Below are 18,501 nucleotides of genomic sequence, written 5' to 3' on the forward strand. Positions count from 1 at the left end.
ATCTTCCGACACTATAGTAGTAACGACTAACTGTATAGTAGTATCTGCTGACTCTATAGTAGTATCCACTGATTATAGTAGTAACTAACTCTATAGCAGTATCTACTGACTCTAGTAGGTACTGACCATAGTAATATCTACTGACTGTATAGTAGTATCTACTGACTGTAGCAGTATTGACTGACTGTTGTGGTATATACTGACTTGTTTAGTATCTACTAACTCTATATAGCAGTATCTACCAACTCGATAGCAGTATCTACTATCACTACAAAAGTGCATACCGTTTGTGGTGTTCCCTGCTATCACTACAGCAGTGCATACCGACTCTGGTGGTGGTACCTGTGTAGTAGTCGTGTATGGAGACGGAGTCGTAGTAGGAATCAACACGTTTTGTTTATATATTTAACAACACTCACTAGGACTTAACATGAAGGGGTAATGGCCCCTTCCACCCACAACCTGTGGAGGTACAGCCTCCAGGCTATCTATCCTAGCCACTGACCTACTCCTATAGCCCTCCGGCTGGCTGGAGCTAAGGAGGCTGACCCACCACTGGCACCGGTGGGTCTCTGACCACTGGCCCATCCAGACCCGGCCCTCAGAAGGACGTCGGGCTGAGGGAACCTCAGCGTCCTAGCCTCTCGATCTCTGGCACCGCACTGAGTCCCGGCCCCTTAGAAGGACGTCGGGGCTTGGGGTCCAGGGTCTCGTCTCCAGGTGGCTCCTCGACTTCGGCTTGAGGCGAACTGAGCTCTGCTCTCAGGAGCCCACCTTTTATAAGATTCCTCACCGAGGGGCGGGGTTCTGAGGGATCACAGATCCCTCACAGCCCCCTCCCCTCAGGAGGGGTTCTGGCCACAGGTAGTCCAACTGATCTGCGTTTGCTTATTCCGCTTTCTGCCTAGGGGCAGGGTTCTTGGGGATCACACACACACACACTCCACAGCCTCCACCCCTGAGGCGGAGTTTTGGTCAGGGTTATCAATGACCCCGGTCTGGTAGGTATTGTGTAGCATGTGTGTGTTTGCAGAGTGACCACCACATCTGCTTTAACTACAGCAATGCATACCGACTGCGGTAGTAACTAACTGTGGTGGTAACTGCTTTCACTAGAGCAGTGCATATTGACTGTGGTGGTATCCTGCTATGACTACAGCAGTGCATACTGATTGTGGTGGTACCTGCTATGACTACATCAGCGCATACCGACTTTGGTGGTACCTGCTTTAACTACAGCAGTGCATACTGACTATGGTTTTACCTGCTTTCACTACAGCAGTGCATACTGACTGTGGTGGTACCTGCTATGATAACAGCAGTGCATACTGACTGTGGTGGGACCTGCTTTAACTACAGCAGTGCATGCCAACTGTGATGGTTCCTGCTATCACTACAGCAGTGCCTACTGACTGTGGTGGTACCTGCTATCTCTACAGCAGTGCATACTGACTGTGGTGGCATCTGCTATGACTACAACAGTGCATACCGACTTTGGTAGTATCTACTTTAACTACAGTAGTGCATACCCACTGTGGTGGTACCTGCTTTCACGACAGCAGTGCATACTGACTATGGAGGTATCCTGCTATGACTACAGCAGTGCATACTGTCTGGGGTGCGACCTGCTTTTACTACAGCAGTGCATGCCGACTGTGATTGTTCCTGCTATCACTACAGCAGTGCCTACTGACTGTGGTGGTACCTGCTATCTCTACAGCAGTGCATACTGACTGTGGTGGCATCTGCTATGATTACAACAGTGCATACCGACTTTGGTAGTACCTACTTTAACTACAGTAGTGCATACCCACTGTGGTGGTACCTGCTTTCACGACAGCAGTGCATACTGACTATGGCGGTATCCTGCTATGACTACAGCAGTGCATACTGTCTGGGGTGGGACCTGCTTTTACTACAGCAGTGCATGCCGACTGTGATGGTTCCTGCTATCACTACAGCAGTGCCTACTGACTGTGGTGGTACCTGCTATCTCTACAGCAGTGCATACTGACTGTGGTGGCATCTGATATAACTACAGCAGTGCATACCGACTTTGGTGGTACCTACTTTAACTACAGCAGAGCATACCCACTGTGGTGGTACCTGCTTTCACGACAGCAGTGCATACTGACTATGGTGGATCCTGCTATCACTACAGCAGTGCATACCGACTTTGGTGGAACCTGCTTTCACTACAGCAGTGCATACTGACTGTGCTGTGACCTGCTATCACTACAGCAGTGCATAACGACTGTGGTGGTACCTGCCATCACTACAGCAGCACATACCGAATGTGGTGGTACCTGCTATCACCATAACAGTGCATAGCGACTGTGGTGGTACCTGCTTTCACTACAGTAGTGCATACCGACTGTGGTGGCACCTGCTTTCACTACAGCAGTGCATACCGACTGTGGTGGTACCTGCTATCACTACAGCCATGCATACCGACTGTGGTGGCACCTACTTTGACTCCAGCAGTGCATACCGTCTGTGGTGGTACCTGCTATCACGACAGCCATGCATACCGACTGTGGTGACACCTGCTTTCACTGCAGCAGTGCATACTGACTGTGGTTTTACCTGATTTCTCTACAGCAGTGCATACCGACTGTGGTGGTACCTGCTATGATTACAGTAGTGCATCTGTGGTGGTACCTGCTTTCACTATAGCAGTGCATACCGACTGTGGTGGAACCTGCTTTCACCACAGCAGTGCATACCGACTGTGGTAGTACCTGATATCACCACAGCAGTGCATACCAACTCGGGTGGTACATGCTTTCATGACAGCATTGCATCTGGACTGTGGTGGTTCCAGCTATCACTACAGCAAAGCATACCGACTTTGGTGGCACCTGTTTTCACTACAGCAGTGCATACCGTGGTGGAATCTGGTTTCATTACAGCAGGGCATACCGACTGTGGTGGTACCTGTATGATTACAGCAGTACATACTGACTGTGGTGGTACCTGTATGATTACAGCAGTACATACTGACTGTGGTGGTACCTGCTATTACTACAGTAGTACAAGCTGACTTTATAGCAGTATATATCGACTTTATAGCAAAGTACTCAACTGACAGAGTGCCGTGGTGAGGCCTAGTCCCATGCAGAGCCCCTGGCCGAGGCTGTTGGCTGGGCCGCTACCTCCGCCCCCCACCATCCCCCCGCCCATGCTACAATAATACTATCTAAGCACTATAATATTAGTATCTACCAACCCTATAGTAGTAAGTGCACACATTGGGGTGGGGGGGAGAGAAGGGGACGTGACACTTTTATAAATTACCTCAGCGTTGCATGTATTTTTTTGCATTTTTTACGCGAAGGAGAAATCCCCCGCACCCTCCACTGATGACGCGTGTGAGTTGCCAGAGACAACCCCCGTGCAGCTTGAGCGGCGCGGGGAAATAATTAAATGATGAAAAATATCACTAAATTGTTAATTTAACTACTTGAAAGTTGATGGATGGGAAAACGGAATAGCCTATGCCAAGCACAGGGATTATGGCGTGGTACCTGGTCAAATTATTTTTTACATAAAGTCCACGGTCCGCGAGCCAAATCCTTTGCAAGTTGCGTCCACACAGAGACAGAGAGACGGACGGATAGACACACAGACAAAAAATTACGTTCATAGGTAAGACTAGTGGTAAGTACCTGGCGTTGCCCGGGCGAAAAAGGCACACACACACATCGACTTAGACACAGACATCGACCCACACACACAAACAGATCGACTTGACCGAGGGTCTAAAGGAGGTGGAATTGCCATACATGTTCGTAGTACTATTACATGTTCACCAGCCCATTCCTTGTTAAAAACTATTCCTTTGAAGGTCTGGCTCTCAGAATCACTCTTCCTAATAATCAACCGATATTGGTAGTGTGCTGCTATAGATCACTCAGTGGTAAGGATGTTGAAGCTGGGAACGCAATGGGGGAGCTACTTGGGGGCCTCCCTAAAGGTGAAATAATTTTAATGGGTGATCTGGATTGGAATTGGCTAAACCCGCCGGCCGTGGCCACAAATTTTGCAGATGAATTTAACTTATTTCAATTAATAAATGTCCCCACAAGACCCAACCTAAAACATCCGGCACAGTCATCTCTGATTGATGTCCTATTGACTAATGCCCCTCACAATTTTCCACTTACTGGTGTTCTGGGTAATAACCTTCGTGATCACTCCTTCATATTTGGGGTGAGATCGTCGGCAGACCCAAAGCCCCCGCTAAATTGGCTGATAAGCACTCCATGAGACACTTCAGCATACAGGCATTTACTAATGATGTGCTTCACTCGGATATTGACAAGGTCTGTGATATCCCCAACCTGACTACGGCTTGGGAGACCTTCAGGTACACGTTTCTCCAAATTCTTAACAAACATGCTCCATTGGTTAGATTTCTAATTAAAGGCAACCACCCACCATGGTTTGATCCTTTTGATTACTAAGCTCATGAAAACTAGGGACAAGGCTTGGGTATGTGCTCAGAAAAGTAATTTGGTCAAAGACTGGCTAGAATACAGGATTTTAAGGAAAAGATGTAAAAAAATACGGGATGCAAAAAATGCTTACTTTTCCTCCACTCTCCTGGAATCACATGCCAATGCCAGGATCTTCTGGAAAACAGTCAAATGTATCGAAAGGGCATCCTACACAGAAAATGTTTCCGTTGTGCTTAACCGAAATGAGGACTATTTTTCAGAGCCCCAAAAAGTAGTCGACAATTTTAACCTTAATTTTTCTGAAGCTGGTGACCTTTTTAATAATGTATTGGGAGGCACCCCTGCTCATGCAATTTCCTACACGCCTGTCCAAACATTAAACGAATTTAGTTTCCAGACTATCCACGAAAGTAATGTTCTGAAACAACTTCCCTACCTATAAGGGTCCTCCTCTACTGGAGCGGATAGCATTCCCGTCTTTGCTCTGCTAACTGTTGGTCACCTAATTTACAAACCTATAGCCCATATTTTCAACCTGTCCATCAAAGAAGCATCAGTACCTATAGAATGGAAACATTCCTATGTTCATCCACTTCACAAAGGGGGCCCTAAAGATTATCCAAATAACTACCGACCTATCTCGATTTTGTCCCCTTTGATGAAAAATTTTGAAAAATTATTGAACTACCAAATTATCAGTTTCCTGCCCGAGAGCAATCTCTTACATCAAAACCAATCTTGGCTCCGAAAAAAATACAGCACCACATCTGCTGCATTAGACTCTCTGAATCAGATTTGCAGTAGCCTTGATAATAAGCAGTATGGCGCCAGTCTTTTTCTTGACTTGTCCAAAGCCTTTGATACAGTCGACCACAACACCCTGCTTAGTAAACTTAATTGCCTCAAGGGCCTGGGTCACATCGCTGCAGACGTAGCAAGATCTGAAATCGCTGCAACCCTCAAAAACGCTAAGATGCCAGCTAACAACCTCAGCAAAGATGAGCGTTTTGAATTATATAAATAAAAAAGAGGGATGACATTGTCATCCTCTCAGTCGACAAGGGCAATGCCACTGTCATCAAGGATAAAATAGAATATAACAACAAAATTCAAGAATTACTCAACGACGGCAGCTATACAAAAATAAAGAGATCCCACCAACAGCCTCGTCATACAAACCAACAAAATCATTTCTGATTCAACCGCATTAATTGATCAAACCAAACAGTTCTCGTTGAAACCTTCTGCTTCCAGGCCACCAAGATTATATGGCTTACCAAAAATACGTAAAGTAGATACACCCCTTCGTCCCATCGTCTCTGCTATCAACTCCCCCACCTACAAACTAGCTCGTTTTCCGTCTGAAATCCTGTGGCCTTTCACTAGAAAAACCACCTCTGCGGTACAAAATTCTACTCACCTGGTATCGACAATCACAGGTATTTCCCTGGCCCCAGACGACCTGCTTGTCAGTTTTGATGTAGTTTCCTTATTCACCAAAGTTCTTGTACCTGACACCATCGCAATCATTGAAGACTCGGTTCATCAAGGACTAAACACTGAGGTACCCCCCCCCCCCCCCCCTGGTGAGACACTGCTTAACCAATACATACTTCACTTGGTTTGGAACTTTCTACAAACAAACTGAGGGCACCCCAATGGGCTCCCCCTATCTCCGGTTGTTGCAATCCAGACTGCCACTCTGCGTCCAACCTTATGGAAGAGGTAAGTGGATGACACTTTTGTCATCTGGCCACATGGCCGGCCTGCTCTAGACCAATTCCTCGACCACATCAATTCCATACACCCATCCATCAGATTAACCATGGAAGTCAAAAAAGATGGCAAGCTACCTTTTTGGATGTCCTAATAAAAAAGAGACCTGATGGTTCAATGAGCCACTCTGTCTACAGGAAAGCTACCCATACGGATGCTTACCTGAAACCGGATTCCCACCACCATCCATCCCAGAAGAATTCCCTCATCAAGACTCTGCACCATAGAGCCCAATGCATATCCGACCAGGAACACATAGCCAGTGAACTCAAGCACGTACACCAATCTCTTAAGGCTAATGGTTACTGCGACTACACAATCCGCAAAGCTATCACTCCAACCATGAAGAAGGACCATCTTGAGTAGCCTTTAAAAACCATCATTTTACCCTACATTGCGGGGATCACAAAAAGATCTCCAAAATCTTGAATAAACACAAGATCCAGGTGCGATTCAACACATTACATAAAATCCGTGATCTGGTTCCGTCTGTAAAAGATGTACAGTACCCTGGCATCTACAAACTAAGTTGCCTCTGTGGTAGCAGTTACATTGGAGAAACCAAACGACATGTCTCGGACTGCATTCGTGAACACAAAGCAGACTTAAAACACGGTCGGACGAAACACCTCGGCCGTGGCTGATCACTGTTATAATTCAGCAGGCTCACATAACATTGACTTCTCCAAGACAGAGGTTCTTTGCAAGCCATCTGGCTACCATGAAAGATTCGTTCATGAGACTATCCACATATACAAACACAGAGACAATTTCAACCGAGAAGATGGATTCTGGCTAAGCAATCATTGGAAGGATTTAATCAACCATTTCGGGTCTTAATTTATTGTTCATGCTTGCGGTGGCTTTCAGACCGCATCCATTATTTTCGTCTCCCCCCTCCTCTTTTCCGAACATAGATGGACTAGTCCATCTGAATAACTGCCAAACCGCTCTCCATGGTGCTAACGTAAAAAAACGCCACTTTTTTCAAATTTTCTTGCTGTGGTTTTCACACCTGATGATTGCTTGTGTTGCAGTCGAAACGTCGTGAGAATTTTATTGTTTTATATTTTTATTATTTTATTGTTTCCCTTCTACGTGACTTTACCAAAAGAACCAAGAATATAAGTTGCCTCCGCTTCTCCAAACACATTTGGAATGGTTAAAAAAATTACCTCTCTTCTCGCACCCAAACTGTATTCATAGATGGCTGGAGGTCAAACAATGTTAAGATAACAAACGGGTTCCACAGGGTTCCATCCTCGGCCCCCTCTTGTTCTCTCTTTATGTCAATGATTTGGGCACTGATTTGAATCATTCCAGGGTAAATCTTTTTGCAGATGACACGATACTGATTACTGCTGGCTGCTCTCCGGATGACGTGATTGTTAAGCTCCAGGGTGATTTCAACAAACGACATCATCAGCTAGTTGCTCTTAAACTAGTCATGAATACCTCCAAAACCAAGGTGCTATGCTTCTCACCAGGACTAAAGCCTGAAGTTATGTTTTTCCCCAATTACATTCCTTAAATAATTATCAAAGAGAGCAAGTCAAAATCTATAAGTATCTTGGGGTCATCCTTGATTCAAACTGAATTTTCAAGATCACATTGATTATATTGGCAAAAAAGACAAAAATAAAAATTGGTTTTCTGTATCGACACAAGCACTGCTTCCCCCCTCTGTTCCGTTTGTAATTGATAAAAGCTACCATACTGCCTCTACTTGATTACTGTGACATCGTATATAAATCAGCCCCCAGTACTGTAATGAAGAAGCTTGCCTCAATTTATCACTCGGCCTCAGATTTGCATTGAACTGCCCATATAGGACCCACCACTGCGATCTCTACATTGGGTCAAACTTAACATCTCTTAGTGATCGACGGCTTGTGCATTGGATATTATTTATTCACGATGTACTTATTTATTCACGATGTAAAAATCAGCAGACTACCTGCTGGATCTCCTCACTGTTTGGAAGAACAAATTTGACCTTAGGTCCTCGCTCATTTACCAGCTTCACATTCCTTATTGCCATACAAATACTGGAGGAAAGGCCTTTGCTATTGATGCCCCCAAGGTCTGGAATGCTATCGCCAATAAACTACAACTTGGATCACTACCCATGCGATCTTTACTCAAAATTGTTCTTGAGTAGTACACCCCTAGCTGCCACTGCTATTCAGTAGCCTGAAATCAAATGTATCGCTCCGGATGACCGCTGCAAAGTATGATCTTGAGTTTTTATTATAGTGTGCTGATGTTTAAAGGTGCATTGTAAAATTTTTATACTCCTACTGATACTCCTGCTGTTATGGAGTGACTCATGCTGCAAGCTATGGCTGCAAAGTTTGGTCGTACATGTTATGTGTATATCGTTTATTGTTAAATTTGAATCATAGTCCCTATGATCACTGTTACATTGTTTTATAGCTCTATTTTGGTGATTTCGAAAAGTCTTGGTTTAGCCATATTTGTTTGTTGTACAGAATTAGCCTGATAACTTTAATCTAAATTGTCTTATGGTTGTTATTGTTTGACTTGCATCCCAATGGGATTTTTGCACACAGCGTTGATATACGGTGCTTTTTCTGGAAGACTGCAGTTTTTTCCTGGATTTTTCCGATTCAAGAGTCGCATGGCTCACAGGGCTATACCTAATAAATGAACTGAACTGACTTACACACGCACATATGGACTCACAAAACACAGACATCCACTTTAGATACACACACATGGAGTTACACACACAAATCGACGTACACACATACAGCGACTTGCACACACACATACGTAAACTCTCACACACACCGACCTAAGCACACATATGGACTTAGACACACATATCGACTAAGAGACACACACATGGACTTACACACACACATGGACCTACGCACACACGTCGACTTACACACACATGGACTCACACATACATACTCACACATACATTGGCCTACACACACATACACATATGGACTCACACACACACATACATGGACTTTAGATACACACACATGGAGTTACACACAAATATCGACTCACACATACACATTGACTTACACACACAGCGACTGACACATACACATATGGACTAACACACACATATGGACTCGCACACATACACATCGACTGACACACATAGACTCACACACAGAGTGACTTGCACACTCCCATGGAGCCATGCATCCATCAGCTTTGGTTAATTTTCCTTAAAAAATTTAAGAAGCTGTAAAGCATAATATCATATTTTACGTAGGATTTCTTGAGCAAGGGCATGCAGGTTGTCCGTGTAGGGTGTTGGTAGTCCCATAGATGTGAGGTATTTTCCAGCAATGAAGTGCAGTTTGTTGTGAAGGAGGATGAGGGACTGTTTGAAGATGACATCAGAAAAGTTGACGTCGATGTTTGTATTTTGTCATTGAGCTCTGTGGAGGATGTCCTCACTCATGCCCTCTTAGTATTTTTGCCAGAGTCCCATGGGGTTAGATGGGCTGAAAATTTGAAGATTTATGCAGAAGAACAATGTCAGTTGGAAAGGGGATTCACCAACATAAAGTTCTGTCATAGCTTTATGAAGATACTGATCATGCGCAAGAATTGCACGAAGATTGCAAGCTTCCCTGTATGTTTGACAGACAACTCGTTCCACTGTTTAGAGGTCTTGGAAATATATGTGCCCTTTGGCAACATGGAGAAGCATTGGGAGAAAGTAGCACTGCTGATTGTTGGGATGAACTGTGTAGACTCATCCTAAGGCATCAGATTCACCGTCAGCAGCACGTCGCTTCCATGTTTTTAGCAGTCCATGTATAGTAGGAGGGAACTCAATGGTAGAGCAGGTTGGCAGCAAATGGGTCACTTGAGCACAAAACAAAGAACGCCATAAGGGTGGTATCTTGTGGATCCAGGGCCTGTTGTTGGGAATTCCCTTTGGTGACGTCGATGCATTGACCATTTTGGAGAAGTGGCAAATGGACGACTGTGGGGGAATGGTCATGGATGGGGAAGCCAAGAATTCAGCAAATGGCCTCATTGTTGCTGATGTATGTTCCTTGGAAAAAAAAAAGTGTTAGCTCATGCACACTTTGCCCCTCTGTTTTGTAAGGCATAGACAGCCATATCAGCGCCTTTGTTGATGTATTGGCAAATATATTTGATGGCTTTTTTAAATAGCCGAATTTAACATTATAGTGGGCCTGGAAGATCTTTCACAGAAGTGGGCAGGTGGGAATGATCCACCGGTTGTGAATCTAAATTAGCGAGTTAGTGGCAGGTCTGAGCGTTGTTTGAAATCCACCATGCTCAGTATTTTTGTGACAATATAGAGGATAGCCATCATGGGCCGACTGAGTGTCTTTCAAGTAGTTCCGTGGATACCTCTTGGTACACCTGTGGTCTTGCATACATGGCGCATTTGGATAGAACTGGTCACATGGACCATGGAGCATTTGGTTTCAGACCACATAGAAAAAGGGCAGGGTCTTGATGGGGATGAGGTAGCTCAGCACTGATAAATGTGTCAATGTGACTTGCATGAATTGTTTACCTCATCCATAGCGAAATGTGAGCATGAGGAAGACGACCTTTTTGCCACCCAATGGTGTGCAAGTTACTGCTTGTCTATCCAATGATGCCGTCTTGGTTGGTCATAATAAGCATCATGAGGTCATAAACTTTGAGTTATAACACCCTCGCTAAGATGTCATGTCTGTCTGGTGGCTTTTGGTTTGGGTATAGGTAAACCTGGATCTCCTTTCATTTGGGATTGCAAGTGAAGGTGATGAAGAGATGGGGTTTGGCATATTTGCTGATGTACGTCATGGCATCCTGAGTATTATCATGCATGTATTTTGGTGGAGCTGTGAAGGATGAAGGCAAAATAACTAATCAGCCCACATTGTGACCGTTTGCATCTCCTTTGGCATTGATGGCGTCCCAGAGATGAGCATACTGTTCACACACAGGCGGTTTTAATTAAGTTGAATGTAAAGAAAGGCGCTCACTATAAATGTTGGCATACTCATGGACAACATACTGGTGAGAGGTTGGCACACCATAATATGTGGTTTCCTCCTCTGTCCATGATCACGAAGGAATAGAAGTTTTTTTTAGAGACAGTTTTGTGAGGCTGTCTTTGTCCTGCAGCTTTGTAACTGTAGGAACCTTGATATGGTACCCATTTTGGCCTTGCGACAGGAAAATTAGTTATTGTAGGGCATCGTATGCTCTGTTAGTGTCAGGAAATCGTGCGATGGTGTTTTCTTGGTATGGAAGAACAATGTCTCTCTCACAATCTTCCTTACCCACCGTAAGAAAGCAAGGTCAACAATATTTAGGACATTGAACCTCCCTGTGTGCTCCCTGCTTTGGTGGAAAATAAAGGTAAAGAAAGGCGCTCACTATAAATGTTGGCATACTCATGGACAACATATTGGTGAAAGAGGTTGGCACACCATAATATGTGGTTTCCTCCTTTGTCCATGATCACGAAGGAATAGAAGTTTTTTTTAGAGACAGTTTTGTGAGGCTGTCTTTGTCCTGCAGCTTTGTAACTGTAGGAACCTTGATATGGTACCCATCTTGGCCTTGCGACAGGAAAATTAGTTATTGTAGGGCATCGTATGCTCTGTTAGTGTCAGGAAATCGTGCGATGGTGTTTTCTTGGTATGGAAGAACAATGTCTCTCTCACAATCTTCCTTACCCACCGTAAGAAAGCAAGGTCAACAATATTTAGGACATTGAACCTCCCTGTGTGCTCCCTGCTTTGGTGGAAAATAAAGGTGCGGTATGACAACATTTAAATGAGTGATGTTTCCACGAAATGCAATAGGCTGTAGCTAAGAAAGTCCAACATATTTAGAAGTATAACATTAATCAGCATCGCAGTATTAATGAGTGACGTGAGCAATCTAAACAATAGAAATACATTGAAGAAATAAGCTGAAATAAGTGTACATTAAAGAGCAGCAGTACGCACAGGTAAGTTGAGAAGCAGGCTACAGTCTAGATTATAGACTGCCAGTACGCCGACTCAATGACATAAGCATTGTTACAGTCGACATAAAAAGCTGGCAATACGGTCGGCAGCTGAAAAAGCAGGATACAGTCGACATGAATTGCTGGCAGTACACTGAGTGAGGTTAAGAAGCAGGCAAAAGATTATAGACTATAGACTGCAATACACTCATAATGGCCAAAAGCAAAATTAGCAATGTAGATAATAGAGTGCCAGTGCACTGACGTTAATTAATCAGCAGGCCACAGCAAGACTGGCAGTACACCGTTGCAGCATCAAAAGAACACAGCTATAAAAGGAAATATTTAGCAACCTAATAATGAAAAATTCGTTTTCTGCACACAAACATTATTATTGTAATATCTGGCACCTTATTTTTTTCATAATCGTAAACAATGAACCTGAGTTCTTAGCGAAATATTCAATAAAATTGTACTTTACATTGCCGTGGTGAGGCCTAGTCCCGTGCTGAGCCTGCGGCCTCGCCTAGATTGCCCAGCCGGAGGAGGTGACACATTACCAGGCTGGGGGCTGTGCCGCTAGCCCCCCCCCCACCATCCCACCGCCCACGCTACAATATAACTATCCAAGCGCTATAATATTCATATTTACCGACCCTATAGTAGTAAGTGTACACATTGGGGTGGAGGGGGAGAGAAGAGGACATGACACTTTGATGAATTTACCTCAGCGTTGCGTGTATTTCTTTTGCATTTTGAAAGCGAAGGAGAAATCCCCCCCCACCCTCCTCAGATGACATGCGTGCGTTGCCAGGGGCAATCCCCGGGCACCTTTAGCGGGGCGGGGAAATAATTAAATAAACATTGCACTAAATTGTTAATTAAACTACTTTAAAGTTTACAGAATCGAAAACGGAATAGCCTATCTGAAGCACGGGGCTTATGGCGTGGTACCTGGCCACGGTTCGCGAGCCATATCCTTTGCAAGTGTGCGTCCACGCAGAAGCGACAGACTGAGAGAAAGACAGACAAAAAATGACATTCATAGGTAAGATGGTATTGCTCTAATATAACCGGTGCTGCCGAAGCCATAACAAATTAGCATGTTATATGCACGTAATAAACGTCACTAATTGACTGTCAGCTGACGGTAAGTATACAACACGTGAATTTATGCTTACGCATTACGCTTTATTGCTCAGCCCTTCAGCTATATGTGTGCTTTCTGAAAAGTGTTTTAATTCCTAATTTGTGTTTTCTAGTTGTGTTGAGTGCTTGCATGGACACCAGTGGATTGCATGTGTGCTGGGAGAGGTTGTGCTCACTCTTTACTGGGATTGTTAAAATGTTTTTTTCATCCCTGGTAACAGCATGAATAAAAACAGTAAAACCAGTGACCAGTTTCCCGCACTTTTGAAATGTCTCTGAGCAAACATAACAAACTCTATTTACATTTAACAGAAATGTAGGGAGCTGCAAAAGTGGTGTATTTATTAGCACATTGGACTTATAATCCAGAGGTCTCTGGTTCAAGTCCATAATCCGGTGCTGCAGTTGAAACAATGGTGCAAGTTCAAAAGGGGGCATTCGTTTTTAAAATTCCACTGGTTACCAGTTGCTGATTTTTTAAATGGGTAACCGATCTGGAAAATGATTACTACCAGTTTCCCAGTTACCATTTACACAACCCTAGTTCTAATGTGTATGCGTGTTTGTTATTCCATAGATTATGAGCGTCTTCAACAAGGTGGCTCCCCCAAGCAAATCCTGCTCCACATTTGATTTGAAAGTCACGATGACTGAAGCGAATGACGGAGGTGAATTTTCCAAAGATTTAGATGGGTAATCTGGAACCTGTGCAGCTTTCTAGTTTTGGGATGAGTGTAGAGTGGCAAATAGCAGTTACATGAGTTGTTAGCTATTGAAGGACACCAGATAACTCGAAGAACCCCATCTAGAACAAGGGGAGAAAATACACTCCACACAGAAAAGTTCCCGAGCCAGGGATCAAACCCAAAGCTTTTTGCTGTACACCAAAAGTATTCCAACTGCACCAACCTGCCACCCACATGCAACGTTGAAACGCAGGTCTATAAAATTTTGGTCCAGTATTTCAGCAGAAATTTATTATTATTTTTATAAAAAAAATATCCCGGAAGTTATAACAAAACATTTTTTGTAAGCTCAGCTTATATGTACTGTATCAATATACCTACAAGGCTAAAACTATGCTAATTTACTTTTTGAACCTTTCAATGCACTGAGGTCAGAGCTGTCATTATTACCCAATTACAATGACGCTTCGAATCATGTGGTTTTGTCTCCATGCGCTATAAGCACGCGCTGTTGTTTTCGTTGCTGCGGCTGTTTTATAGTCGCTGATTTTGTCAAATTTTCTGGTGTTTTAGCTACAATATTGTTGTAATTAGTATTTGTTAACCTATATAAATAACTTTTTTGAGAATGAAGTAATAATTAAAGGAAAAGAAGAAGAAACGTAAAAAGGTCACTGCTCCGTTACTAATAATGTTGTAACTAATAATGTAATTCTATGTAGAAAGACTTAACAAAACAATTTTGTTGTTAGTATTCATATAATCTAATAAATATTACATTTAAGCAATTTACAACTACAGTGAGGGAAAAAAAGTATTTGATCCCCTGCTAATTTTGTACGTTTGCCCACTGACAAAGAAATGATTAGTCTAACAACAAATAAAACCAGAAAAACGCATGTCAAAAATGTTATGAATTGATTTGCATTTTAATGAGGGAAATAAGTATTTGACCCCTCTGCAAAATATGACTTAGTACTTGGTGGCAAAACCCTTGTTGGCAATCACAGAGGTCAGACGTTTCTTGTAGTTGGCCACCAGGTTTGCACACATCTCAGGAGGGATTTTGTCCCACTCCTCTTTGCAGATCTTCTCCAAGTCATTAAGGTTTCGAGGCTGACGTTTGGCAACTCGAACCTTCAGCTCCCTCCACAGATTTTCTATGGGATTAAGGTCTGGAGACTGGCTAGGCCACTCCAGGACCTTAATGTGCTTATTCTTGAGCCACTCCTTTGTTGCCTTGGCCGTGTGTTTTGGGTCATTGTCATGCTGGAATACCCATCCACGACCCATTTTCAATGCCCTGGCTGAGGGAAGGAGGTTCTCACCCAAGATTTGACGATAGATAGCCCCGTCCATCGTCCCTTTGATGCGGTGAAGTTGTCTTGTCCCCTTAGCAGAAAAAAACCCCAAAGCATAATATTTCCACCTCCATGTTTGACGGTGGGGATGGTGTTCTTGGGGTCATAGGCAGCATTCCTCCTCCTCCAAAGACGGCGAGTTGAGTTGATGCCAAAGAGCTCCATTTTGGTCTCATCTGACCACAATACTTTCACCCAGTTGTCTTCTGAATCATTCAGATGTTCATTGGCAAACTTCAGACGGGCATGTATATGTGCTTTTTTGAGCATGGGGACCTTGCGTGTGCTGCAGAATTTCAGTCCTTCACGGCGTAGTGTGTTACCAAATGTTTTCTTGGTGACTATGGTCCCAGCTGCCTTGAGATCATTGACAAGATCATCCTGTATAGTTCTGGGCTGATTCTTCACCGTTCTCATGATCATTGCAACTCCACGAGGTGAGATCTTGCATGGAGCCCCAGGCCGAGGGAGATTGACAGTTCTTTTGTGTTTCTTCCATTTACGAATAATCGCACCAACTGTTGTCATCTTCTCACCAAGCTGCTTGGCAATGGTCTTGTAGCCCATTCCAGCCTTGTGTAGGTCTACAATCTTGTCCCTGACATCCTTGGAGAGCTCTTTGGTCTTGGCCATGGTGGAGAGTTTGGAATCTGATTGATTGATTGCTTTTATGGACAGGTGTCTTTTATACAGGTAACAAGCTGAGATTAGGAGCACTCCCTTTAAGAGTGTGCTCCTAATCTCAGCTCGCTACCTGTATAAAAGACACCTGGGAGCCAGAAATCTTTCTGATTGAGAGGGGGTCAAATACTTATTTCCCTCATTAAAATGCAAATCAATTTATAACATTTTTGACATGCGTTTTTCTGGATTTTCTTGTTGTTATTCTGTCTCTCACTGTTCAAATAAGCCTACCAGGAAAATTATAGACTGATCATTTCTTTGTCAGTGGGCAAACGTAAAAAATCAGCAGGGGGGTATCAAATACTTTTTTTTCCCTCACTGCATATCACATTATTTTATTATTAAAATTGATAATACACTTACATGTAGAACAATTATTGATTAATTATATAACTCTGATAACTAAATAGAGAAATTGACAATATAAAACATGAAGTGGGAGGAAATGCTATGTTTTTTTATACATGTTTTGAAATGTAAGTTAAATCTGAATTTGTTTTTATTTTAGTCTTTTTTTTAAACATCACTATCTTACAAATATATATTTGATTTAAATCTAATTCTTAAATGAGAATAGGTTTTCCCCTTTTTCTGGAAACAAAACAGGTGTTAAGTTGTTAAAACACCAAACTGAAACCTTTAACAAGGAATCATGTCTGCTTTAACCACAATACTTGTGGTCAAAATGCAACAAAAAAACATACTCTGATAATATATGCATTGTCTTTGAAACTGATTGGTCCACACCAGAGACAGCTTTCTTTTGAGCCTCGTCTCAAACGGTGTTATACCAGAGGACGCCAAAATATGTACAGCACAAAGACAATGCACTATCAGAGTATCGCGAGCTCGGGGTGAGCATCTACACCATGGGACCTCCTATTTTGTTTGAACGTTTTTTTACTTCGAATTCTATTGTTTTCTTACGAAATTTTCACTTTAACCACCTGAAACTATGTAAAAATAAATACATTTAGGCTGTACGTATGATATTGTAATTTAAAGGTGTAATTTTAATTTTGCTAGTTGTTTATGTCACTACTATTGCCATTATATTCAGTGATATACGGGAATTACGATGTACGAGTAACATTAGTACAAAAAACATTACAAATGATTCTGTATGGTCTGGTACGGGAGGAGGTCCATGGGGGGTGACACCATGGGTTATCGCACTGGGTGACACCAACCCAAGTGACGCCACTTCACCTAATCAACGCAACTCTCAACAACCATACTTTCATTGTATACCTTGATGTGGAACACAGCCGCAAGAGCATTATGAACAATTGTGCCCCTCAAGGCTTGGTACTGGCACTGGCACTATTTACCATATACATGAAGTCCTCGTTAAAATCGAAAATGCTTTCCTGAAAATGGCAATGTTAAACAAAACGATGTTATACAAATCCATATTCCCATACGAATTAATAAAAATAGGATAGGTTTGCAAAAACATTCTTGCTACACAATTTTTATTTTTTTACATAAAATAGGATCCTGTAATGAATGTATGGATATCAATAAATAACTTTTAATCACTAACTCATGAATTCCTTTTTACAGCAATTTGAAATTCTAATGGCTTGAATGAGAACTCACGGATGAGGGGATGGGTAGAGTGGGGTTGTTGTGGCAGTCGGTTTTTCCCCTCTACATTTATGAACATGTGGTTGCATTATTTATATTGCTTGGTGCAATACATGCCCACATATTAGCCACTTCGTTGAGCTATCAATTGTTGCTAGGTCACTTTTGAAAAATAAGCTAATGGCTCAGTGAGCTTTACCTGTACTTACCACTCATATCGTATTTCTATGTTGTTTGTTCTAATGTTCTGACCCGCCCTCCTGGGCATGTGAAAAAGAGCTTCATAGATCATCGGTATTTCCCCAGTATAAATATCCTTATTCTGAGTCAAAGGCTGCCGGGTATGGTGCTGGCCACCCACCCCCTCATGTGTCATGCCAGCCTTCATAGGTGCTCACTAATAGCACTTGCCCCAACAGTCTGTTAGGGCTATACGGGTAATCTTTGTTGCAATTATCGGGCCTCATTATGCCCTATCTGACGAAGCCAGCATCGGGACTCAAGGTGTGTGAAAGTAATACGATTTTTATTTATTTAAATATTGCTTTATTTTACGTTGTATTTACTATACAGTATATATTACAGTATTACATGTAAATGTACAATGTATTTTCATTCATGAGTTTAACAATGCTTCCCTTTCTTGAACCAGTTTGTACAGTGCTGCCCATAGTCCATTCTCGACGTTATAGGGAAGCTTTAAACGACATTAAGTGATTTTTGTACCATCTTATATTAAAGACAGAACAAACAACGTTGTGAAGCAACGTTAAACGAGGACTTACTGTAGATAAATGACCTGCGATATACAGCAT

General features: G+C 42.8%; 1 protein-coding gene across 1 annotated transcript in view; it reads left to right on the forward strand.

Moving 5' to 3' along the window:
* Positions 1 to 18,501, forward strand: part of LOC116942275 (complement C3-like) — a 329,249-nt gene that overhangs the window by 271,042 nt on the left and 39,706 nt on the right. Inside the window, exons 33-34 of the mRNA XM_076066949.1 lie at positions 10,977 to 11,051; positions 13,943 to 14,033. Coding sequence (XP_075923064.1) covers positions 10,977 to 11,051; positions 13,943 to 14,033 — 166 coding nt within the window. The remainder of the gene's footprint in view (positions 1 to 10,976; positions 11,052 to 13,942; positions 14,034 to 18,501) is intronic.

Source organism: Petromyzon marinus, chromosome 14 (genome assembly GCF_048934315.1).
Source record: "Petromyzon marinus isolate PM22_M1 ecotype Great Lakes invasive population chromosome 14, UKy_Petmar_22M1.pri1.0, whole genome shotgun sequence".
In the NCBI taxonomy this organism is placed as follows: Eukaryota; Metazoa; Chordata; class Hyperoartia; order Petromyzontiformes; family Petromyzontidae; genus Petromyzon; species Petromyzon marinus.